Here is a 25,000-nt window from a genome sequence, read left to right as displayed (position 1 = left end):
TATATATATGCGTGTATATATGTGTGCTTGTTTGTTGGTTGCATCTGTTTGTATGTTTATATGAAGTTGTAATTGTGTGTTTTCAATGGAAAAAAATATACCGGTAATGTAAATGATCTAGATTGTGTATTTTTCTTGGTATATTTTGAGCTTTTGGCATAATCAGTTATCATGCCTCACACTTTATGCATCAATCAGCATAACCATAACATGAGAGTTGTGATGCAAAAATGAAATATTGAAACGAAAAAGTATGAAAATATAGAATCATTGTTATAAAGGTTTTTTCTGATTGAAAACGATGACGTAAGATCGTGAGAGCTGTGCGAAGGACATTTGCCTTCCCTCAGTCAGTATATAAAGAGATCCCTGAGTCCTTCTCACCACAGTTGGCTCTGAGCAACCCACCATGATGTCTAAAGTAAGAAAACATCACACACGAACGTACATACGCACACACTCATTAGCCATCTTTCGTAATTTGTAAAAAGAGGACCAGAGATAATGAATTTTTCTCTTCAATTATAAATGCAAAAAGGTTTTAAGATATTAAAATATTACCCTGAATCATATTTAAATTCAAAATAATTTAAGAGATAACAAAATTGATCAAACGCAATTATATTTTCATACTGATAGAACATTGTTCAACTAAATATAGAACATAAAAAAAGGTTAATTCCAATATATGTCATTGTTTCAACGATTATCAGATGTGTTGTCTGGTGAGTTTCTAGGCACATTTTGTCAATCTCCAGAGTGAGCGTCATTTTCAATATAGTCTTCATATTAGAGCCAAGGAATATAGACCGGACCTTGATTAGAACATTAGAAATATGAATGATGTACTATCATGTAATTGGTTCTTTAATTTCATATATTTTGTGAGCTGTGTTTTTATTCTAAAATTTCATATTCTATTCAATAATACCTGAAATAAGTATCAGATTTCTTAAAGAATAACTTAGATGCGTCTTGTTCAAATGAAGTGATATATTTCTCTTAAAATAGATATATTATCATAGACAGAAAAAAATAAGCGATTTATTTCATGATGATTTGTTTTATGATTACTATACTTGCAGATATACGTATGGAAATAATGGCATTACTTATACTTTTATTGCAGATGATTCTTGCCACCTTTGTTGTGGTCCTTCTTGGGATGGTTACAGCTGATCCTGAACCAGGCCACGTTGGGGGCGGATTCCATCGTGGTTTTGGCGGCCAATCTGGTGGATTTGGTGGCCATTTCGGTGGACATGGATTTGGAGGTGGACATGGTTATCGTGGTAAAAGGAGCCCTGTAGCTGAGCCTGAAGCCAACCCTGAGGCTCTTGCCGACCCAGAACCTGAAGCAGATCCTGGTCACTTTGGAGGAATCCACCGTGGATTCTCTGGATTTGGTGGCCATCACGGAGGTAGCTTTGGTGGATTTGGTGGTGGCTATGGAGGATACCGTGGAAAAAGGAGCCCTGTAGCTCAACCCGAACCTGAAGCAGAGCCTGGACACTTTGGAGGAATCCACCGTGGATTCTCTGGATTTGGTGGCCATCATGGAGGTAGCTTTGGTGGATTCGGTGGTGGCTATGGAGGATACCGTGGAAAGAGGAGTCCTGTAGCTCAACCCGAACCCGAAGCTGAGCCTGGATTCCATCATGGCGGATTCCGTGGAGGTTTCGGTGGACACTTCGGTGGAGGTCATTTTGGAGGAGGCCGAGTTTATGGTTAAGAAAGAAGAAATGAAGGTGTTTTAGTTTTCCTCCTGAATCTAAATAAATGAGAGCATTATGAAAATAAGTATATTACTTTTATTAGCCACACCCAAAAATATGAATCATTTATTAACGATAAACTCTTGGAGTATAATTCTTTAAAAAATGATAAGGAAGATTCATTTTGTGGTCGTCCCCTCCAAAAAAATAAAAAATCTATTCTCAATAGAAAGTCTTAAAGTAAATCACTTCTTTTCGTAAAAGTAATTCAACAGAAATAGCTAGTGATTGCTCTTCATCAACATTCCCTATCAATTGTCTCTTAATAATCAAAAGTTAGGTCAGATTATTACTCGCCAACATCATCATCCTGCATCAACCAAATGACGATGCTAACAGGGAAATCAAAAAGGACCAGAAAATAGTGATTTTGCAAAAGAAAACTAGATATGAATAAAAAACAGAATTATTGTTATCTAATCTAATCTGAACTAATTCATAAGCGAAAAAGAAATATTATACAATTGAAAGATATTCCAAATTTTCGAAGTTTACATTCAAGACTGAAATATTCATCGAAGAAATGAAGTGAATCTGGTTCATTTTATTCGGAGGTTCTAACTCCAGACAGGATCATCGTCTGACTTGAAGAATGGAGACGATTTATTATACAAGAAAAAGAGAATAAACCAAGGAAACAAAACAGAAGCTTCATGAAATTATATTGCCGAAATTTTATATATAATTTTAGATTTACATTGTCATAAACAAAACTAAAAATCTATCTCTTAAACGATGCTTTGAAAAAATAAAATGTTCATTTTTAAAAAATCCCAGACAAAACAGCATCTAAATAGCACTGAAAGATAAACCAAGAAACCGGTCAGAATAGCTTTGATTTAGCTTTTAAGTCAATAATACTCGCTACTTCTAATATAGTTTTGTAAGATAATAAAATTACTTCACAAGTGGGGATGACAGTTATTAGTATGAAACCCAACTCATGGATTCACTATAAGAGATTAATCGAGTGCCATACGTGGATGAGATCATGTTGAGAGACAGATGGAGATGATTTGTGTATGTTCTTCACACTCAAAAAAAGAGAGATTAGTTCGGCAAACTTTCAACTGGTCTCCAAAAGGTAATAGAAGAGTTAGAAGACCCAGGTCTACATGGCTGAGGAATCTGAAGCGGAAAGTAGGAGAAGATGAATGGAGAAGTATTGATTTAAAAGCTCAAGATACAGACGCTGCCGAAATTTAACCGAGGTCCATTGAGTCAATATGCGTAGGAGGGATTATTATTATTATTATTATTATTATTATTATTATTATTAGCTAAGCTACATCTCCATTTAGGAAAGTAGGATGCTAAAAGTCTGAAGGCTCCAACAGGGAAAATAGCCCAGAGAGGAAAGTAAATAAGGAAACAGATAGGATAGTGTTCCTGAGTGTACCCTCAAGAAAGAGAACTCTTACCCAAAACAACGGAGAACTATGGTACAGAGGCTATGACACTACCTAAGACTAGAGAACAATGGTTTTCTTTTGGAGTGTCCTCCTAGAAGAGGTGCTTACAATAGACAAAAAGTCTACTGTATATCTACCCTTAAGGACTGGAAATTACTGTGCAGTAAATAACCCCTTAAGTGAAGAAGAATTTTTATGTTTTGTTAGTGTTGTCAAGTGCATGAGGAAATAGGACAGGCTAGACTATTTGCGTTATATGAAGGTAAAAGAAAAAGGAGCCGTAACCAGCAAGAGACACAAAATAGTACTCTTAGAAAATACATAATATCCAATAACTCTAACAGTAGTGTCTCAACAGGTGTCTGGTGTCTTGGCCAACCCACTACGTCTCCTTTCATTAACATTCGCATTCATTAATTGCAATTCATTTCCGTCCTGCCTTACTCCCCAAAAGGAACATCACCAGAGAAAAAGTTCCAAAACTGAAGTCATTTCTCTTTAAGAGAAGTGTTAGAAATCAGAGATCTTTAAATAACTGATCCAATGTCATGTTTTCTCTTTTTGGATCTTTTTTCTTAACTTTTTTCTTGTCTTTACGACCTAACATTTCAATGCTTTTTGCATATCACTCACTCGAGGACGATTTGCCTCGTTCCAATTGATAATAGCTCCATATTTTTTCCTATTATTTTTCCTATCTGCTTCCTTCTCTCCTTTATTTAGTTTCTTCTTAATTTCTTTCTGTGATTTATAGACGATATCAATTATAGACCAAAGATAATGATAAATAAAGCTTTACTGCTTCTTTCTATCTTTCACTTTCAACTTTATCATCCTACAAAATCTTTTAATTTTAAATGTCTGTGTCTTCTCTTTACAATCGTCAAACACCTAATTCCGCAGACATCAGCCACTTCACATTTCAATCATGGACGCTATCAATCGCTTTCTCAGACACTTCCTGTCCCTCGTTGACTTTATTCTTCTGCCAACAAAATCCTAAATAACATCAAAGACCAAATTCTCTCTTGGTAAGACACTTCACTAATCTTCATCTTCACCATTAACCTTTCACACCACACTTCATTAGCCGTCTTTGAATTATATTGCTTATATCAATAATTCAGTCTTAACTGAATAACTGAGCTCTCTCTCTCTCTCTCTCTCTCTCTCTCTCTCTCTCTCTCTCTCTCTCTCTCTCTCTCACATTAAACTGTATCTAAGGAATGACCTCCACGTCATTCCGAACTCAACAAGGCTGTAACGCCCGTTTGCTTGATCAGATCAAAAATAGATCATTTGCAGAAAGTTAAAGGATCCAGTCGAAAGGACTTGACAATCGCTGAACGTCCATCAGTTACTGCGCCAAACACTTACACACTATCTTATCTGTTGGACAGAAATGTGATCCTGGATCATATTCCATACCAAAATGATGGTTGGCTGTCATACAAATATACATTTTTGTGTTAATTAATGTACAATCAGTTTCTGTCTTATCATATTTATTTTGTATATTTATCATTCTAAACACACACACATGCACACACACAAACACACATACACACACACACACACACACACATATATATATATATATATATATATATATATATATATATATATATATATATATATATATATATATATATATATATACATATATATATGTATGTATATATATATATATATATATATATATATATATATATATATATATATATATATATATATATATATATATATATATATTTATATATATATATATGTATACATCTATTTAAGAGAGAGAGAGAGAGAGAGAGAGAGAGAGAGAGAGAGAGAGAGAGAGAGAGAGAGAGAGAGAGAGAGAGAGAGAGCATTTTAGCTTCCCACTTTCCCCACGCCCACCTATTTGTGAAGTATATCTGGTAATTGCAAAAGCTACAAATATTCCAAAAATTGTGCTAATTATGTATTGGGGTTAACATCACGCGGGTTCTCGATAGATGTTGGAACAACCGCATTGAAAAGAAAGTCATTTAATATATTAATTTCGAAATCTGTTAATTTTCTACACTCAGTTCGGTTGTCCTGTTTTCTTCTTTACTGTTATCAGCCTTTGGGATACTGAGGTAACGAAAGATCAAGGTTAGATACCTTTTGAAAATAAACCTTCATCCCGTGGTTGCTGGGGAGGGATCTTGGGCCAGACACTTCCTTCAATAGGACTTAATCCAAGTAGAACAGTTACCCGAATATTAGTGATAGATATCGAGTAATTCTCCATGAATCGACTTCGAGGTTGAAATGGTCATAAGGAAAATAGTGCATTTCTACTGGATTTTCACATTTCTTTAACTAGAAATTAAAAAATAGACTCTTCAAAGGAAGTAGAAGGAAAATAAATGACTAGATAAAGAAGAGGAAATAGATACAAGCCAGTGAAGACAAGAAAACTTGAGTGGAACAAAGAAAGAAATTTCCTGCAATCAATATTACAGTAAAGGAGTTTAATCATTACCAAAAATCATGAAAAGTAACATAAAAAAATGAAAAAGTTCTATAAATGAAATCCTGTGAAATTGATGGAAACGTTAAAAATCAGAGAATTCCAAATACATGATGATAATTATAAAGAGTCATATCTGTTTTCCCTGATCGAATGTAATGTTTTCTCTTTTTGGGTAATTTTTGTGAATTTTTTTCCTATGGTTTTATGTCCCGACCATACAATACTTTTACATTTCACTCACATGAGGACGACTTGCCTCGTTTCAAATGATAATATTTTTCTAATGTATTTCCTTCTCTCCTTTATTGCATTTCTTCTTATTTTTATTCTGTGATCTATAAACAATATGAATTAAAACAGCCCTCGGACTTGTAGCGTCCTGCTTCTCCAAGTAGGGTTGCAGCGTAGCTTGTAATAATAATAGTAATGATATATACCCTCTTAACAGGGTTGCTGAGGGCAAAATATTTAACCATCATATTATATCTAATACGTGTATATAGGTGATCTAGGTGTTTATACTTAATGTTTTGGCCATGGAGAATTGGATATTTCATGATTGAATTGTGTAGGTGAAGCAACAGTCTTGAATTTTGAAAATGGCTAACAAAATACGCAACACAGTATATACTATATAACACGCCTTCTAATATGTGCTAAATAATGCTGTACTATTTTCTCTAAAATGTGACATATTAGATGTGTGCTAGTTACAAGAAAAAAAAAAGGGCTTTTTGTTTCAACTGAATGGCTGACAACCTGAAAGGTATTGCACTGAAGAGCAAAAGTTGGTCTGAAACATATTTCCAGAAATGTAAAATATGCCAACAACATAAAGACTGTTTGGTAACCAGTATTGAGAATGGACGACAGCACATCCTTCACGCAACAATAATTAGAGAAGGTAATGTTCATAGAATGCTTCTGCTTGGAAACACTTCACAGTTTGTTTACCACAAGTGATTGTTATAAGAAGTATACTCTAAAAAAAAAAAAAAAAAAAGAGTAATCATAACTACAGAACGAAAAAAATCGGCATGTACTTCAATTGATAATAACAGTAGAGTAACTTATGATGAGAATAGAAAGAGTTATACCAGCACAAAGACTAAACCACGAAAGTTCCATAACACTTCTGACATTTACTCAAAAGAATGTGTTTTATGGGGTCATATTAAAAAAGTTTCGCAACTCACAGAGTTGAAGAGCAGAAATCCCTCTGTAAGCCAGTGTCTACTATCAAGACGAACTGTAGACACGGACATGTGATTTAAAAGCCACCCAATCTAATTTTGGACCAGACTTGTTATGTTATAAAAACTGCATCAAGAACCTTCATCCAAGTTGAAGGCATTTCATGAATTGATAATTTCTGTAGATGCCCATTTAGTCATACATGTTGGATGTGCTATTAATGATCTTAGAAATCTTGTTAATATCTGATTGGCAGTGACTTAGATTGCACTTTCTATTATTATTATTATCATTATTATTATTATTATTATTAGATGCTAAGCTACAGCCCTAGTTGGAAAAGCAAGATGCTATAAGACCAAAGACTTCAACAGGGAAAAATAGCCCAGTGTGGAAAGGAAACAAGGAAATGATGAAAACATTACAATAGAAGTAATATAACCAAAATGAAATCTTTGGAAATATGTGACAACATTAAATTTGATTATTCATATATAAACTATAAAAACTTAGTAAAACCAAGAGGAAGATAAATGACATAGAACAGCATACCAGAGAGCACCCTTAAGCAAGAGAACTCTAATCCAAGGCAGTGGAAGGCCGTGGTACAGAGGCTATGACACTACCCTAGACTAGAGAACAATGGTTTGATTTTGGAGTGTCCTTCTCCTAGAAGAGCTGCTTACCATAGCTGAAGAGTTTCTTCTACCCTTACAAAGAGGATAGAGGCCACTGAACACTTGCAGTGCAGTAGATAACCCATTGAGTGAAGAATTGTTTGGTAATCTCAATGCTGTCAGTTGTATGAGGACAGAGGAAAATGTGGAAAAAATATGCCAGACTATTTGGTGTACGTGTAGGCAAAGACAGAATGAACCTTAACCAGAGAGAGCGATCCAATGTAGTACTGTCTGGCCAGTCAAAGGACCTTATAACTCTAGCGGTAGAATATCAACGGGTGACTGGTAAGTTAAACTCTAGCATGGTCATCCTTTTGGTATAGAAGACATATATATATATATATATATATATATATATATATATATATATATATATATATATATATATATGTATATATATATATATATATATATATATATATATATATATATATATATAAATATATATATATATATATATATATATATATATATATATATATATATATATATATATATATATACATATATATATATATATATATATATATATATATATATATATATATGTATATATACATATATATATATATATATAAATATATATATATATAAATATATATATATATATATATATATATATATATATATATATATATATATATATATATATATATATATATATATATATATATATGCGTGTATATGGTTGTGCTTGTTAGTGGGTTGCACCTGTTTGCATGTTTATATGTAGTTGTAATTGTTTGTTTTCAATGGAAAAAAATATACCGGTAATGTAAACGATCTAGATTGTGTATTTTTCTTAGTAAATTTCAAGCTTTTGGCATAATTAGTTATGATGCCTCACACTTTATGCATCAATCAGCATAACCATAACATGAGAGTTGTGATGCAGAAATGAAATATCGAAACAGACAAAAGTATGAAAATAGAAAATCATTGTTGTAAGGTTTTTTCTGATTGAAAACGATGGCGTAAGATCGTGAGAGCTGTGCGAAGGACATTCGCCTTCCCTCACTCAATATATAAAGAGATCCCTGAGTCCTTCTCACCACAGTTGGCTCTGAACAACCCACCATGATGTCTAAGGTAAGAAAATATCACACACGAACATACACACGCCCACACTCATTAGCCATCTTTCCTAATTACCCAGATAATGAATTCTTCTCTTCAATTATAAATGCAATAAGGCTTTAAGATATTAAAATATTACCCTGAATCATATCTAAATTCAAAATAACTTAAGGGATAACGAAATTGATCAAACGCAATTATATTTTTATACTGATAATAGATTGTTCAACAAAATATTGAACATAAAAAAACGTTAATTCCAATATATGTCATTGTTTCAACGTCTATCAGATATGTTGTCTGGTGTGATTCTAGGAACATTTTGACTCTCTCTCGTGTGAGCGTCATTTTCAAGTTAGTCTTCTTTTTAGAACCTAGGTAAATAGAATGGACCTTGATTGGAACATTAGAAATATGATGTACTATTATGTAATTGGTTCCTTAATTTCATACATTTTGTAAACGGTGTTTTTAATCTAATATTTTATTTTCCATTCAATGACAATAACTAAAGCAAGTATCAGATTTCTTAAAGAATAACTCAGATGCGTCATGTTTAAATGGAGTGATAGATTTCTTTTGAAATAGATATATTATCACAGACAGAAAAAAATAAGCCATTTATTTCAAGATATTTTGTTTTATGATTACTATACTTACTGATATACATATGATGATAATCATTGCAGATGATTCTTGCCACCTTTGCTGTGGTCCTTCTTGGGATGGTTGCAGCTGATCCTGTAGCTGATCCTGAACCAGGCCACATTGGGGGCGGATTCCATCGTGGTTTTGGCGGCCACTCTGGTGGATTTGGTGGCCATTTCGGTGGACATGGATTTGGAGGTGGACATGGTTATCGTGGTAAAAGGAGCCCTGTAGCTGAGCCTGAAGCCAACCCTGAGGCTCTGGCCGACCCAGAACCTGAAGCAGATCCTGGTCACTTTGGAGGAATCCACCGTGGATTCTCTGGATTTGGTGGCCATCATGGTGGTAGCTTTGGTGGATTCGGTGGATTTAGTGGTGGCTATGGAGGATACCGTGGAAAGAGGAGTCCTCTAGCTCAACCCGAACCCGAAGCTGAGCCTGGATTCCATCATGGCGGATTCCGTGGAGGTTTCGGTGGACACTTCGGTGGAGGTCATTTTGGAGGAGGCCGAGTTTATGGCTAATAAAGAAGAAATGAATTTTTTCTAGTTTTCTTCCTGAATCTAAATAAATGAGAACATTATAAAAAATATATATATCAGTTTTATTAGCCACACCCAATAATATTAATCATTTATTTACGATAAACTCTTGTAGTATAATTCTTTTGAAAAATAATAGGGAAATTTCATTCTGTGGTTATCCCCTCCAAAAGAAATCCAAAATATATTCTCAATTGAGAGCACTAAAGTAAATCAGTTCTTATGTAAAAGTAATTCAACAGAACTAGCTAGTGACTGTCCTATACTAACATTATATTATTGGTAGTCACCTAATAATCAAAATTTTTGTCAGATTAATACTCCCCAACGTCATCATCCCCGTCTACACCTCTTCAATCTGCCCCCTCCGACCTTGCACTCCACATCAGAGAACCCACGAATGCCTATGCCCACCTTCTCACGTCATACCTGGAAGTCTTCTGGCCAGAACTTTGCCAAACGTTCATGGTTCTTGCTAAGCATGGTATTCATCACCATATCAAGATGACAGGGACAATGGTGTTGGCCAGATTCAAGTGTCCGATCCCAGATCGGTTGGCAGCCTCTAAACGTATGTTCATTGTCATGGAAAAAAATTGGCCTTTACCAAAAGATTCAAACCCATAGTCGTCACCCCTACATATCGCCCTGAGCTCCCTGCACCCTTGGGGGGATTACAGGCACCTTAACGTGCAGACATAACCGGATCATTATCCCCTCCCCAACAACGCCGACGTTACCCCGTACTTCCACAAAGCGAATGTGTTTTCCACTCTCAACCTCCTGAAGGGGTATTATCAGGTGCATATAAACTCAGAAGACATTCCCAAGAATCGCCACCTCTTCATCACATACATATTCTATCACTCGTGTTTTGCCCTTCGTAATACTAGGGCTACTTTTTAGCGCCTCACAAATGCCATCTTAGGGGATTTCCCCTTCTGTCCATGTTACATGGATGACATTTTTTGGCGTTCTTTTACTGCACAATTCAGTAGCCGTCTTTGCATTTCTTATCAATAATTCGGTCTTACCTGAATAATATATATATATATATATATATATATATATATATATATATATATATATATATATATATATATATATATATATATATATATATATATATATATATATATATATATATATATATATATATATATATATATATATATACAGTATATATAAGAGAAGTGTTCGTCAGTTGAGACTAAGATGCAGAGAGCATGGTCGAGAGTCTCTTTTAGATGGTACAATTAAGTTTAAAAGGACAGACAGATAAAGAAGCAAACCAAATATTTCCATGAAAACTGTCACCGTAAGGCAATATGCTCTTGTCTCTTTCATGGTGAAAAATTTGAGATTAAAAAACACTCTCCTATCTGCCGTTATTGTCCCTATAATATAATTAACCAATGGAGGCAATATTTGCTCTGATACCCAAACCAAAAATAAGATATTACAAATTATATTAGAATAGAAATATATAAATCACCGATGTTTTATAAACAACGGATTTTGAGCGAAGCGAAAAATCTATTTTTGGGTGAGATGGCCATGTCTCCTGATGGAAGTTCCTATAGGGTAGCTTCTTAGGGTATATTACAACTACGGCGATATTCCCAGAGAATTCACCTTAAGGTACCCAGAATTCTAACTCCTGGAGCGAATATCCCTAATGAAAGGGATATCGCGACATATCAGAGGACGTATTCTTGACACGCCACATGGCAATCTGCACCCCAAACAGAGATAACACATCGAAGGGGTCAATTGGCAAAAAAAACGAAAATGAGAAAGAAAAAGGGGGAGCCGCTCCCAAGGCTCCCTCTTCTCCCGTTTCGTAAGCGTGCCTGGCGCCAATCCTGGCGCCATCTGTATTCCTTGTAGCGATACACGAGGTGCTACAGATACTGTATGTAGGGAGGGGTGCTACAGCCCTTTCATAGAAAGGGAAGGGCGGGTCCATCAGGACGACATGGCCATCTCACCCAAAAATAGATTTTTCGCTTGGCTCAAAATCCGTTTTTTGGGCTCAAGCCATGTCGTCTTGATGGAAGTATACCAGAGCATTACTGTATCTGTGGATTCTCAGAACGTGCCGTACTCCCCGGAGGTAATTTTTCCCGGTCGACTAGACCTAGAGACCTAAGATGTTACCGTTATACATCTTTTCAACTAACCATAAACCATGTTAGAGCTTCCTGCCCCCTACAGGGAAGAGTCCTACTAGACTCTGGAAAAGTCTCGAAGAGTACATATACCTATGTATGAATACCAGGCAAGCCAATATAGTGGTCTCACCCTATATTAAGTAAAGCATAGTTTGTAACGAACCACTGCGTCAATATGAAATATCGACTAGTTCTCCGCACAATACTTGTATTGGACAAAGGTTTATATCCGCATAGGGGGAAGCTGTAAATCCGCCACCATCCCCTTATGGGGTGGGATCCTCCCGCTAAGGGAAAGCATAAACCAATGCAACATTAGCTTGCATAAAGGAACAATCTATTAGAATTATCCCAGATAAATATACATAGAATGAATGCTCAATTATATCAACAAATTGACACAGGTGAAGGAGACGCAAGGTTCTCAAGAACAAGTTTATTGATAGACAATAAACAGACAGGTTAACAACAATTATATATATATACATATATATATATATATATATATATATATATATATATATATATATATAAGAAGAGGATAACCAAAACTTTAAGCATAAGTATGATAGTAAACAGAAACTTGGTTATTTGAAAGAAAAACATTAGTGTCACCTTTAACATACCGAGGTATCAAGGTCAGAAAAGTCTGTATTACTAATCAGTTACAGTAGCGTTAGAAACGCTCGGCACACATGTCTGCACTTATGCTAGGTTCACCTTTGGAAGTGGAACAGTCAACGTGGGCACCTCAGTGCCCTCACTTAGTTTGTAGCTCTCTATGTAACTACACACTCACCCTGGAATTAATCGTCCCAATTAAAACCACTGTTCCTCACAGAGTTAAACAGCAGGGTTAACGACGCAACCCACTGCTACCACAGATCTCTTTAGTTGCTCCACTTGCTTCGCATAGTGGCAAAAGAACACTCTGAAAGACTTCCAGCCAGTGTATGAACGAAGATGTTCAAAATCCATACAATTAAGGAAATTTAAGGATGAAGCAACTTTCCTCGGATCGTGACCTGCGGGTGTACTGTCAGGATCCGCTCTGCGAATAAAATATGTGATTTTCGCCCTGAGTTGATTCAGTGATAAATTTGAGCCTGATGTTTCTCCCCTGAATAGTTGACCACCCTTGAAGTCTGAAGTTCTATGAAGATAGACCTTTAGGCATTCTACTGGACATAGAGATGCATCTTCTTTCAGAGGGCAGATTCTCCAGGGACCCCACCTGTTGGTGGGTAACTCATTCTTGGCAAGAAACGTAGGATCCGGAAACAGGTTCAGTTCTCCCCCATCCAGGAACTGAATACAACCTTCCTCTCTCGAGAGGGCTACAATCTCACTAACCCTGGCCTCGGACGCGAGTGCAAATAGGAAAATAAATTTTTGGGTCAAATCCTTTAACGCCCCCTCCTCATTGCTCAACAGAGAAGCGAAATGAAGAACTTTGTCTAAAGACCATGAAATGGGCTTTGGAGGTGCTGAAGGTCTGAGCCTAGCGCAGGCTTTCAGAACTTTATTGCCTTCTAGTAGAGTTGCACTTATTTTCCTCCAGGAAGTCTATGCTGGCTTTCGAAATCCCGAAACGCTTTCTCACCACTAGGGAGAGAAAATCATGAGCTGGAGGGTCCGGGTTTTCTGTAATGAAGCACAGACAGTAGACTTCTGGACTCGCTGGGTCAGAACTGGATCTGGTAGCGGTAGAAACTTCAGCCGTAGTTCCAATGCCAGGGGGAACCACACGCTGTTCGGCCACTTGTGGGCCACTATTGCCGCTACCCCCTTGAAGGATCTCAGTTTGTTGAGGACCCTCAACAGAAGGTTGTGAGGAGGGAACAGATAAATCCTGGACCATCTGTTCCAGTCGAGGGACATCGCGTCCACTGCTTCCGCTAAGGGGTCCTCGTACGGGGACACGTACAGGGGCAACTTCTTGTTGTCTTTCGTCGCAAAGAGGTCTATCTGCAGTTCTGGGACTTGACTCAAGATGAAGGAGAATGATCCTGCGTCTAGGGACCATTCCGACTCTATCGGTGTGAACCTGGATAGAGCGTCCGCTGTCACATTGCGGACTCCTTGAAGGTGAACTGCCGACAGGTACCACTTCTTCTTTTCCGCCAATCGGAAGATGGCCAACATCACCTGGTTGAGAGGTGGTGACCTTGATCCATGTCGATTCAAGCATCTCACAACTACCTCGCTGTCCAGCGCCAACTATATGTAGATCCAGTGACGCGAGGAGACTTTCTTTAAGGTAAGGAGCACTGCCATAGCTTCTAGAAAGTTTATGAGAAAGGTCTTGAATAGCTTGGACCAAGTCCCCTGGACTTTTTTCCGATGAGAGTGACCTCCCCATCCCTCGTTCGAGGCATCTGAGTGAATTGTCACCGACGGGGGAGGTGGCTGAAGAAGAACCGACTTCTTTAGATGTCTGGCTTGGGACCAAGGCCTGAGAAGAGTACGTAGACGAAACGGAACTGGTCTTCTCAGATCTCTTCGCGCGTTTGATGCATAACTTCTCCAAACTCCGGTTGCATTCTTTAGCTGTGCTCTTAGCACCAGGTCTGTCACCGAAGCAAACTGGAGAGAACCCAGTACTCTCTCCTGCCCGCGTCTTGATATCGTTTCGGAATCTAGAAGTCTCTTGACAGACCCCGCTATCTCCTTCCTTTTCTTCGCCGGGATGGAGAAACGGTGTGACATTAGGTCCCTGTGGATTCCCAGCCACTGGAACTTTTGAGATGGAGAAAGTCGAAACTTTTTTCTGTTGATCTTGAAGCCTAGATACTCTAGGAACTGGATCACATGAATGGAAGCTTGCAAGCATTCTGTCTTGGATGCTGCCTACACCAGCCAGTCGTCCAGGTAGGCTACTACCTGAATTCCCTTTAGGCGTAATTGCTTGAGAGCTACGCTCGCAAGCTTCGTGAAGATCCTTGGAGCTATATTTAGCCCGAATGGCATGGCTCTGTAGGCGTATAGTCTTCGTTGTAGCTTGAACCCTAGGTAGGGGGAGAGTCGACGGTTGATTGGAACGTGCCAATAGGCGTATGACAAGTCTATGGAGACGGTAAATGCCCTCTTGGGCAGTAAGGTCCTTATGTGTTGCAGTGTTAGCATCTTGAACTTGCAGTTTGCTATGAACTTGTTGAGTGGCGACAAGTCCAGAATGACTGTGAGTTTTTCCGAGTCCTTCTTGGGAACACAAAACAGTCTCCCTTGGAATTTGATGGACTTTACCCTTCGGATCACTTTATTCCTCCAACAAATCTTGGATGTACTCCTCCAGAACGGGGGTGGAGTGTTGGAAAAACCGAGGGCACGGGGGTGGAGTGCTGTACCAGCTCCACCCCAGTCCATTCTTGAGTAGGCTGTGGGCCCAGGGATCGAAGGTCCACTGATCCCGAAAATTCTGAAGTCTCCCTCCTACCGGTATCTTCTCATTTGGACTGTTGTCTAGAGGTCTTGCCTCCCTGACCGCGACCACCCCTGAATCCCCTTCCCCATGAGGGGCGCCTAGACGAGCCTCTGGCTGCTCCTCTAGGCTTTGCTCGAAAGGAAGTTGACTGCCCTTCGAACGTTGGGTTGAATGCCGGGGACTGCGTCGACACGGCCTGGGGTACCCACTGGAAAGTGGTCGGGGTTTGCGCCACCATCTGGGGCACTGAAGGCATCGCAATTGCTGTTGCTGTTACTGTTCAACTGGCTTGGCTGGCCGAGACGGTAGCCTAGTCCGAGTTGTTAAGCTACACAAAAAGGAATACAGATGGCGCCAGGATTGGCGCCAGGCACGCTTACGAAACGGGAGAAGAGTGAGCCTTGGGAGCGGCTCCCCCTTTTTCTTTCTCGTTTTCGTTTTTTTGCCAATTGACCCCTTCGATGTATTATCTCTGTTTGGGGTGCAGATTGCCATGTGGTGTGTCAAGAATACGTCCTCTGATATGTCGCGATATCCCTTTCATAAGGGATATTCGCTCCAGGAGTTAGAATTCTGGGTACCTTAAGGTAAATTCTCTGGGAATATCGCCGTAGTTGTAATATACCCTAAGAAGCTACCCTATAGGAACTTCCATCAGGACGACATGGCTTGAGGAGTCGAACGTTTACCCTTTAAATCAGAAACGATCGATTTAATTTCGGGTACCATTTTACGGTACATTTCACAGCAAATTAGTACCAAGCCTACGGGAGCTACAGTACTTGTATAGTAGGTCTTTTTGAAGTCACTCATTTTGCGCAAAGGGGTGGACCTGCAAATGCCTGGTGTTCTTACTTTGCTGAGCGAAGTCCAACGAAATTTAACCAAGCAAATATTAAGATTTCCCAGTACGGTGGTCATAAAGGAAAACGTCTACAGTAAGCAGATATGAATCGCCGTAAGACAATTTGCGTAACGGACATTTTACCGCAAAGAAATTTTGCCATAAGGCTTATGAGAAGGATAAAAAAAATACTATATAAATAACAACTTATGTATACTGTACTGTATATAATTCTTTAGAACATTTCTATCCTATTTTGTTCCGGTATATATATATATATATATATATATATATATATATATATATATATATATATATATATATATATATATATATATACATATATATATATATATATATATATATATATATATATATATATATATATATATATATATATATATATATATATATATATGCGTGTGTGTGTGTGTCTGTAAAGTAGGTTGAAAATAAAGTTTAAAAACAAAGAAGGTCATACTTTATTTAACTGAAAACTAAAAATCTGAAAGTCATACAAGTTTATATCCATTAAAAAAAAAAAAAAAAAAAAAAAAAAAAGTTATTTCGATCGTAACCTGTGACTGCTTCGCATGCGCTTATAAACGTCTTGAAATTTCTTATCTGTTGCTGTTTCTCCTCTTTCTGCATCGATTAACTTCTTTATTTTTCAAGACATTGATTAGTTTCCATAAATTTGGATGGGTATTGGTAAAAGATGGTTGCTGTGCATTATGGAAACCTTTTACTCCTTTTGTGGTGTTAGTCAGAAATATGCCATAAGTTTTTGTAGCAAGCCGTCATCATATTCCACAATTTCTATTATTGCCTCGATTGTTTCTTGAGGCGGGATGAATGCAATTCACTTTTGGGTTAAAATCACAATTACAGACTCTGACATTAGCGGATAAAAAATCCCAGGAAACTAGTTTGTTAAAAATAAATCATTATAGTTGCAGGCCTTAGAGACTCGAGTAAATCTTCACCTATTTGACAAAAAAACGCATTGTAAGATTCTTTAGTCTATTCAGGAGGACACCGTAAAATCGTGGGATGTATGCATGGCCTATTCTAACATATAGAGTATATAACTGATAGAAGATTTCCGGAAAAAGCTTAAGTTTTCCATGGCAAGATCAACTTTTATGCATGGTTAGATCATGCAACCCTGCAATCGTACCAAAAAAATCCACATCCATTTTCATTTTCATCCGCAATATTATAGAATAAAATTTTCCCAAATTTCGTAGACACGGAAATTCTTTGGGAATTACATAACCGGTTTTTATCTATCGATAGGAGGGGCCAATTCTTTTTTTTTTCTCCATCTCCTAATGTTTTTTTTTTTTTTTTTTTTTTTTTTTTTTTTTTTTTTGTTAAGCTGGAAGTTGATGGTATAAGAGATCGTCCTTCATTTTCTAATTCTCCACATGCAGCACCAACCAATGATTTTGTAGCAATCGGGGACTTAAGTGCACTTTCTTTCATATTTGCTATGGCTTCTTGCATTTTATGTTTGCTAGGATTCGATGGATGTCTAGACTCACAATCATACAAACAGATATCACTTCTCTATTTAGTATTGTATGCATCTATGTTTTACAGTTTGTATCGACACGCTTCCAATAAATCTTGCCTCCATGTTTTCTATCTTGCCTATAAATATTCATCTACGACCTTACCATAACCTCTGGTGTTTTTAATAGTTTACGGTATCGTAAGGGATTAATTCAAGGTAAAGCAAAACAATGTAAGGGTTCTAGTCTCATTTTATATAGGCAAATAATATAAACGGTGGAGGTAAAGGACTTTAGTTCAGCAATAAATGACTTCCTGTTTTCAATTTATCATTTCTGCAATTAACGAAAATCCCAATATCAGGATTTGCAGCAAAATCTCCTTGGAGCAACATACAACCATTTGTCTTACGGCGAATAGTATTACGACCAATCTGTTTACGGCAGTCTCCGGTCGTAGGAGTTTAGAATTCCGTTTTCTCTCATCTCAGGAGGACTTTCGAGCTCTCTCCGAGACTTGCAATTCCTGTCGTCCTTTTTGCTTGTAGCCAATATAAAATGTTGCTGCAGTTATTGCCTATCACTATTATGATTATCGATGATGTTTCGTTATCTTTCATTTATGCTTTTGACACGTAAGAAGATGAAAAAATTTAGATGATAAAAAGATATAAAGAGTTTTTTTTCTTTTTTTTTTTTTTGTAAATATACATTTTGCATCTTTTATTTTACTAAGATAAATATTGATATTGAACTACACAATGCCTAAGATATCTCACATTTATCTGCGTCATGCTATAGTTCCTATAATTCACATCATTATATTAGTAAAGAAAAGAGATGACTTCCTGATTGCAAGAATCTCTGTAATTCAGTTTCCCTCTTTATATACAATTACAAAACCAGTCACCCGTTGAGATACTACCGCTAGAGAGTTATGGGGTCTTTTGATTAGCCAGACAGTACTACATTGGACCCTTCTCTCTGGTTATGATTCATTTTCCTTATGACTACACACACACACTGAATAGTCTGGCCTATTCTTTACAGATTCTCCTCTGTCTTCATACACCTAACAACACAGATTACCAAACAATTCTTCTTCACTCAAGGGGTTAATGCACTGTAATTGTTCAGTGGCCACTTTCCTCTTGGTAAGGGTAGAAGAGACTCTTTTGCTATGGTAAGCAGCTCTACTAGGAGAAGGACACTCCAAAATCAAATCATTGTTCTCTAGTCTTGAGTGGTGCCATAGCCACTGTATCATGGTCTTCCACTGTCTTGGGTTAGAGTTCTCTTGCTTGAGGGTACATTCGAGCGCATTATTCTATCTTATTTATTTTCCTCTTGTTTTGCTAAAGTTTTGATAATCTATATAGGAGATATTTACTTTAATGTTGTTACTCTTCTTAAAGTATTTTATTTTCGTTTTTTCATCTCCTCAATGGGCTATTTTTCCTGTTGGAGCCCCTGGGCTTATAACATCCTACTTTTCCAACTGGGTTGTAGCTTAGCCAGTAATAATAATAATAATAATAATAATAATAATAATAATAATAATAATAATAATAATAATAATAATAATGAAATGGGACTTTTGAAACACCGTATAAATACACTTTAGATGTCTGCATGAACATGATGTCTCTTTATGCTGTCTAAAGCAAAATTAACAAGAGTGACTTCGATTTTTTGTAGAATATAAACAAAACTGTAGCATCTTTAGCTCTTATACTGCACATCATGCTGACACAGCGAAAGCAGATGTCTCATACCATCTCTTTGCGTGTTGTGGTAATTGTGACGCTTAAACCGCAAAACATTGTAAACATTTTTTGACGTGTCATCGTCATGATATTGCAAAAATCATATGTGTGCCATACATAACCTAGTTTTGTTTTTCTTTTCCTTTTTTTCCTCGAGTTATTTTCTTTTTTCATGAAGTTTAAGATCCAAGTTTAATCCATTCACGAGAATATCCTTTTTATCGCTATGTGGATCCTCATTTGAAAAAAAAAAAAAAAAAAAAAAAAAAAAAGACAGGGAAGAAAACCAGCGTGAGAAGAAGAAATAAATAAAAGATAAATTTTGAAGGAAAGAAATGAGGTCAACTTCCTAGTCACTGCATATTTGTAGAACGCTTTTTATTTCATTCAAACTACATTGTTCATTCATAAATACTCGAATGCACAATAACTCAATTCTAAATTTCAAATGCATTTCTGGTGCTAAAGTTCTTCAGAATTAGCTACGCATTGGAAAATTGTTTCTATAATAACAAGTGATTTCATAATGTTTGGCCTTCAAATACAAGGTCAAGTCCAAGAACCGATTATACAGTAAGTTACAATTTTCTTACGACTCGTGCTCACATGAGTCAAAATAAATGCTCGCTTCACAGGAGCGGTTTGAAACCGTGCGGCAGATTCCCGCATGTCAAATAGCGAGTCTTCTATGAGCGATTGTTTTCCGTGCGGTTTGCCTACATCAGAAACAGAATACTAGTCTGTCGATGTTTGTTCGTAACACCGAGATGGATTACGTGAAGAAGAAAGTGACCTTTGCGTATGGAATAAACAGGAGGCTTAAAAGAGGCCGTTCGTGTGAACTGAGCCCAATGCACGGTTTAGCAGTGCATGTAGTTAGAAATCACTACCGTCTGTTATTCTGCCGCACGGTTATCTTCTACAGCGTGTGAAGGGCTTCATTGAGCTATATTGATTTCTAATCCGCACAATTTAAAGCCGACATTTATTTCCAGTTTAGTTTATGTGACAAAACTTCGATCTTTGCTGAGTGCTTTTGTTTTAATCTTAAATTAAACGAATATAAGGATCTACTCCACGAAAGCCTTGATAGCCTGTAGAACGAATCGTTGAAACTGTTGCTAGATTAGTAATGTGTTCAAGTAGGAAGATTACCTGGTTAGACTATTGGATGAAATCTTTGGAATAAATTTATCAATTAACTGACATATTAACATAAGAGGCATACTACACCCCAGCAAACACTGGTTTGAGGCCCATCTGAATCCTCCAAACAATTCAGAATCAAGAACTGGAATTTTACGGTGGCCAATGGATAAAGACACAGTAATGTAAAAATAAAAATAAAAATATTCATATGCAATACAGGAATCACAATACTTAGTTCTGTGATTCATCAGGACTATGACGAAAATTAAGCTTTGTGAAATCAATACCCAGTAACAAAAACTGGTCCAAAAGTGTACCGTTGTAGTTATCATGAGGAAAGTCATTATTTTGCCTACAACGGTAACTTCAGATAGGCTTAATGGTTCAAGCGATATTAACCTTGTGTTACTTCACACTTGGAAACTCAAATAACATAGTTCTGTCTTACACATTGAATTTGGCACATTAGATGAACGCTAAAGGAATTTGAAAATTAGTATATATTTTCATTTTGAGTATCTTCTGTATAAAGCCTGCCTGACACTTGCGCGCATTTTTGCCACGCACTGGCACGCATTGATGCGTGTGGCACGCACTGGTGTTTTTCCCGCACTGTTCACGACCAGTTCACTCCAGTTCGCGCATCGTTCACGCGACGTTCACGCGACGTTCACGCGATGGCACGAATTGCCACGCATAGTTCACGAGAAGTTCACGACACGTTCACGCGAGTTCGCTCATCATTCCGCATCGTTTCCGCATCGTTCACGCCAGTTCACGCCAGTTCACGAATTGGCCACTCCATATAAAAACGGGGCTTCTCCAACCCGAGGACATTCTTGGATTGGCTTCGGAAGAGACAACAATGCTTTCTGTCAGAGACACCATTGCATTGAGGAGAAGAAACGTATCTTTTTCGTTTGTATTTTTTGTTGCCCTTTATTTTTGTTTCAATAAGAAAGCATTTGATTTACATATAAATAGCAGACATAAAATATGTACAAGTATTAAGAAAGCATTTTATTTTAACATTAAAAGCAGCAAACATGAAAAGTTTTTAGGCTGTTGATTTTAAGGTAATAGAGAAAAAAGTGTGTTGAAATAAGAAATCATTTTATTTTTACATTAAAACAGCAAACAGAAAAAAATTGGTTTTGCTCTTCATTTTAAGGTAATAAAGAAGAATAAGTATGTTGATGAAATAAAACATCATTTTATTTTTACATTCAAACAGCAAACTTAAAAATTTCTTGGGTTTATTTTTCAGTTCATTTTTATTTATAACAAAAGTTTTGGGTCTTGATTGGTAATAGAGGAAAATAAGTGTGTGCATGAAATAAGACATTATTTTATTTTTACATTCAAACAGCAAATATAAACAATTAATAGGTTTATATTTTTCTTTCCTTTTCATTAATTTTTTCGTTTCCTTTTTGTTTCTCTTCATTATAAAGTTATAGAAATAGTTTGAAATAAGACATCATTTTATTTTTACATTCAAACAGCAAATATAAAAATTTATTAGGTTTGTTTTTCTTTCCTTTTCATTAATTTTTTCGTTTTCTTTTTTGTTTCTCTCATTATAGAATTATAGAAATATTTTGAAATAAGATATAATTTTTTTCACATTAAAACAGCAAATATAAAAATTTATTAGGTTTATTTTTCTTTCCTTTTCATTAATTTTTTTGTTTCCTTTTTGTTTCTCTTCATTATAAAGTTTACACCACTTCCCGCATCGTTCACTCCAGTTCACGCCAGTTCCCGCACTGTTCACTCCAGCTCACTCCAGTTGGCGCATTGTTCACGACTATTTCACGGCCATTTTGTGCGTGCCAATGCGTGCCACAAACTTTAAACATTTCAAAGTTCTGGGCACGCATGGCACGCATTGGTACGTTCTGGCACGCGAGTTCCCGCACTGTTCACGACATTTTCACGGCTCGTTCACGCGAGTTCGCGCATCAATGCGTGCCAGTGCATGCCACTAATGCGTGTAAGTGTCAGGTACCCTTCAGGCAGGCTTAAGATTGGGCCAAGTACACTCCCCTGGGGTACCCTTCTGTTCAAGGGTTCATATGATGAATAAAAGTTTCCAATTTGTACACAGTAATTTCTACCAATTAAGTAGTCATTTAGGTATTCGAAGGCTTGATCTTCAACGCCGATGGACTGTAGATCATTTAGTAGTAGTTCGTGCACCACTGTATCAAGAGCAGCACTGAAATCGAGCAGTATTAAGATGCCACATTTATTTTCATCCATCATTTCTAGCATATCATTTACAACAGAGCAGATGGCTGTCTCCGTAGAGTATAGTTTTGTGTAAGCAATATATATATATATATATATATATATATATATATATATATATATATATATATATATATATATATATATATATATGTATATATATATATGTATATATATATATATATATACTGTACATATATATATATATATATATATATATATATATATATATATATATATATATATATATATATATATACATATATATATACATATATATATATATATATATATATATATATATATATATATATATATATATATATATATATATATATATATATATATGCTTACACAAAACTATACTCTACGGAGACTGCCATCTGCTCTGTTGTAAATGATATGCTAGAAATGATGGATGAAAATAAATGTGGTATCTTAATACTGCTAAACACCAACTTGCTTATATAAGCAGTTAATCTTTTTACTCTCGACTCTATTGCCAAAAACCTTTGGCTTGGTATACTTGACAATCTTATTATATTTCTGGACAATCCTATTATTTGTGTAAAACATGTTTTAAAGTTTTAGTCAAGCATGATTATTGACGAAGTATAGTCTGAAAGATTAAAGTAATGAATAAAAAAAAGTAACTGAAATAATTTCAAAATGGCTAGTCTCTATCATTTAAAAAAAAACTCCAAACGAAGAGGTGGAGATTCCAACAGGAAACTGCTTGTTTTTAACGTATGTGTGTGCGTGCTAACAAAAAAAAAAAAAAGAAAAAAAAAAGAAAGAAAAAAAAAATTATAATATTGAAAAAAAAATAAAAAAATGTAAAAACTACGTATAATTAAATGCATGAAAATAGAGAGTTATTCTTAAGGTTTTTGCTGCATAGCTGTGCGAAGGACATTTGCCTTCCCTCAGTCAGTATATAAAGAGATTCTCGAGTCCTTCTCACCACAGTTGGCTCTGAGCAACCCACCATGATGTTTAAGGTAAGGAAACACATTTTCTATATCTTTTCTACATTTGTGTTAGGTGCATTAAGGTTATTAATATTTCTCTCCAAATAATGCGATATAATATTACAAAGATTTGTTAAAAAATGAAATTTATCAAAACCCAATCTTGATTTATACCGACGAAACAATGTTCAACTAGATCTTCAACAAAGAATAAAAATGTAATTCACCATTTTTTTCATTGTTTGAATCTTTGTAAAATATATTGTATAATGTAGAGGTTGTTAAATATATTTACTGTAGTCACATTTTGAGCACATTTTAAGTTTTATCTCGAACGCAGAATTGCAATCAGTAATACATACTCTTATTGGATCTTTGATTTTGTACATTGTGTATTCTGTGATCTTCTTCTAGGAGTTTATTTTCTATTCAAAATGAATCCAAAAATAAGTATCAGATTGCTCAAAAATAGTTCAGATGCTTATTTAAATGGTGTTTACTTTTTAGATAAATGCCTCAATGTTAGAGACTGAAAATATAAACCATTTATATTATCATACTTTATTTCATCTTTATTACATTTGCCTTTTTACTTGTAATTATAATGTCATTTCTCATTATTTCTTTTTTCAGATGATTCTTGCCACCTTTGCTGTGGTCCTTCTTGGGATCGTTGCAGCTGATCCTGTAGCTGATCCTGAACCAGGTCACTTTGGAGGTGGACTCCACCGTGGTTTTGGTGGCCATTTCGGTGGATTTGGTGGCCATTTCGGTGGACGTGGATTTGGACATGGATTTGGTGGTGGGTATGGAGGATATCGTGGAAAAAGGAGCCCTGTAGCTGAGCCTGAAGCCAACCCTGAGGCTCTTGCCGACCCAGAACCTGAAGCAGATCCTGGTCACTTTGGAGGCGGAATCCACCGTGGTTTTGGTGGCCATTTTGGTGGATTCGGTGGCCATTTCGGTGGACGTGGATTTGGACATGGATTCGGTGGTGGGTATGGAGGATACCGTGGAAAAAGGAGCCCTGTAGCTGAACCTGAAGCCAACCCTGAGGCTCTTGCCGACCCAGAACCTGAA

At 36.4% G+C, this 25,000-nt stretch overlaps 3 protein-coding genes across 3 annotated transcripts in view; 2 read left to right on the top strand and 1 right to left on the bottom strand.

The window, feature by feature from the left end:
- LOC137643658 (uncharacterized) overlaps positions 1-25,000 on the bottom strand; it is a 95,040-nt gene that overhangs the window by 60,508 nt on the left and 9,532 nt on the right. The gene's annotated exons all lie outside the window — the stretch shown is intronic.
- Positions 410-1,780, top strand: LOC137643652 (uncharacterized). The gene is made up of 2 exons (XM_068376369.1): positions 410-421; positions 1,130-1,780. Exons 1-2 carry the CDS (start codon positions 410-412, stop codon positions 1,730-1,732), a joined length of 615 nt encoding a protein of 204 aa, XP_068232470.1. The 3' UTR covers positions 1,733-1,780.
- The window catches only part of LOC137643754 (uncharacterized), a 16,512-nt gene continuing 144 nt past the window's right edge, over positions 8,633-25,000 (top strand). The window contains exons 1-3 of the mRNA XM_068376445.1: positions 8,633-8,644; positions 9,322-9,733; positions 24,639-25,000. The exon at positions 24,639-25,000 is cut by the window's right edge and continues 144 nt beyond it. Coding sequence (XP_068232546.1) covers positions 8,633-8,644; positions 9,322-9,733; positions 24,639-25,000 — 786 coding nt within the window. The remainder of the gene's footprint in view (positions 8,645-9,321; positions 9,734-24,638) is intronic.

Source organism: Palaemon carinicauda, chromosome 7, assembly GCF_036898095.1.
Source record: "Palaemon carinicauda isolate YSFRI2023 chromosome 7, ASM3689809v2, whole genome shotgun sequence".
NCBI classification, from domain to species: Eukaryota; Metazoa; Arthropoda; class Malacostraca; order Decapoda; family Palaemonidae; genus Palaemon; species Palaemon carinicauda.
This window is presented reverse-complemented; position numbering and strand designations above follow the sequence as displayed.